Source organism: Penaeus japonicus, unplaced genomic scaffold (assembly GCF_977035675.1).
Source record: "Penaeus japonicus unplaced genomic scaffold, GWHDUDI00000001_assembly GWHDUDI00000009, whole genome shotgun sequence".
NCBI classification, from domain to species: Eukaryota; Metazoa; Arthropoda; class Malacostraca; order Decapoda; family Penaeidae; genus Penaeus; species Penaeus japonicus.
In genome coordinates this window covers 12,256,178-12,258,677 of record NW_028234411.1, presented here as the reverse complement: position 1 = coordinate 12,258,677, position 2,500 = coordinate 12,256,178, and the positions used below count along the sequence as shown (strand labels likewise).

Genomic DNA, 2,500 nt, shown 5'->3' with positions numbered 1-2,500 from the left:
ACAAAAAATAATAAATAAATTAGCAAGTTGACTCTGGGAAAATACTGTTCCTTGCGACCCGGGTAAGAGAGGCAGGGGTGTGACGTCATCATGTTATCAATTGCACTTGATAGAAATTTTAGCCAAGTTAAATACGCTACACACATCACGAGACTGATCAGGAAACAATGGGTAGAAAGAAAGAAATGTACATCACTCTTTCTGAGAATTTTATTCACTTTATTTTATCAGACTTTAACATTGTGTTAGTATTTCATGGTTCATGGAGCTATAAATACGACCTTTGCAACAATAACAGTGAGAAATGCCGTTAGATAGGAGCTTCTTGCGTTATAATCCTTATTAAGCACATATGATGCCTTACATATAGTGTTTGTTTGTGTGTGTGTGTGTGTGTGTGTGTGTGTGTGTGTGTGTGTGTGTGTGTGTGTGTGTGTGTGTGTGTGTGTGTGTGTGTGTGTGTGTGTGTGTGTGTGTGTGTGTGTGTGAGAGAGAGAGAGAGAGATAGAGATCCGAGGTTATTCTAAGACCAGAAAATGTACTTGATCTCTGCATGACTGATACATCTATACCAATCATACATATCGAACATCTTCCTCGCATGTATGACAAACTGGTCTAATTGCGTTGGCCATACAAGATCGAGTCTATGAAGTTGATGTGACTGGCAACGCTGATGTAGGTTCCTGGTAATATCGAACCGCATTCCTTCCCGCTGCTCACGATTCCCACCAGGAATCTGCGGCCCTCGTTGTCCTGCCGAAACAAGGGCCCTCCGGAGTCTCCCTGCAAACACATTGTATTGTCATTCGTACAGGGATGTGAAATTTTGGTTGTTGCAAAACAGGCACTGCAATATATTAGATAATGAATTAGCACTTATTTACACATATGCAAACACACACATACAAAACATAAATAGAGAGACCGACAAAGAGACAGACAGACAAAGGCAAACATATAGACAGAGTGATCATGATAGACCTTCTCTTTCTCTATTCCTTCCTCTGCTCTCCCTTTCTTTAAAACCACTGAACTTCCCCTCTTCCAGACCTCCCTTTCTTTTGTCCAATAGTTCTTCTTCCCCCAAAAAATAATCAATATCTTACTACGATTTGATGTCTTATTTTCACTTTAGAGAAGGATGCGCTCTATAATCCTGTGACAAGATTTATGGTATTAAGCAAACGGCGATGGCCTGGGATGCAAACGTTGCCTGTCTATTTCTACCACTCCCTCCGTTTTGGTACTGTATACCAAAGTAAACTTTAAAAAATAATAATAATAATAATATTAATGAAAACTGTCAAGGAGATTTCTAATGAATACTTTTTTAAACAGCTTGCAGTCAAGAGTCTTTTTCACCAATATATATATATATATATATATATATATATATATATATATATATTTATATTATTATTTATATTATTTTTTTTTTTTTTTTTTTTTTTTTTTTTTTTTTTTTTTTTTTTTTTTTTTTTTTTTTTTTTTTTTTCAACCAGGGACCCACTAGGAATGTTTTTTTCCTTCCTCAGGAACTTCTGTGAATCGCATGTTGTCGCTTTCAATGGTTTTAAGGCTTTAAACAGGGTTAGACATAAGGCCCTGTACAGCCTGCTTGTGGTCCGACTTCTTCAAGGTACTTTTTAACTCTCTTTGATTGCATTATTTTTGTGGTTGACGGTGCAACGGTTCACCCTTTTATTATCACTAATGTTGTTCCTCAGGGTTCTATCATTTTCCCAGTTTTTGTCTCTCAATTTTACTAATGATACTTGTCACTGACCCAGCTTTAATCTTCTCCATTCACTTCTCAAACTTCACCATTAACCGGGTATCAAGTTCTTATTGCATTATCTACCTTTAGTATTTCTCCAACCCATTGCATGGTCCATTTGTTATACAGCTTTTAAAATCCTGAAATTCATTCTGTTCTGGAGGCAACATAGCCTAGCGTTGATTAGCTCTCCAGCCAAGATGTAATTTCACCCAGGTATCGTGTTTTTTTGTTTGTTTGTTTTTTATTCAGAGCAGCTCTCTTTGCTGTAAAGAGTGCTTGCTATTCTTCAGCGGAACTCTTTAACTCTCCGTACTAAACAATGCATCTGTTACTTCTTTTTCATCCCTTGGTTATGTACGTTTCTTTCTTTGCCTCTCTCTTTATCAGCATGTAATACTATCCAGGCAACATCTACACTAAAGTGCACACACACACACACACACACACACACACACACACACACACACACACACACACACACACACACACACACACACACACAAACACACACACACACAAACACACACACACACACACACACACACACCAATCCATGGACAATTAATCAACATTTCTGTGTGTGTGTGTGTGTGTGTGTGTGTGTGTGTGTGTGTGTGTGTGTGTGTGTGTGTGTGTGTGTGTGTGTGTGTGTGTGTGTGTGTGTGTGTGCGATCATCAAATTTACAACAACTGTTGTTAACAGCCTCTCAGCGACTA

General features: G+C 38.0%; 1 protein-coding gene across 1 annotated transcript in view; it reads right to left on the bottom strand.

Moving 5' to 3' along the window:
* Nucleotides 1–194: 194 nt before the first annotated feature.
* The window catches only part of LOC122265440 (venom peptide isomerase heavy chain-like), a 16,067-nt gene continuing 13,761 nt past the window's right edge, over nucleotides 195–2,500 (bottom strand). Inside the window, exon 9 of the mRNA XM_086539750.1 lies at nucleotides 195–786. Coding sequence (XP_086395876.1) covers nucleotides 619–786 — 168 coding nt within the window. The 3' untranslated portion in view covers nucleotides 195–618. The remainder of the gene's footprint in view (nucleotides 787–2,500) is intronic.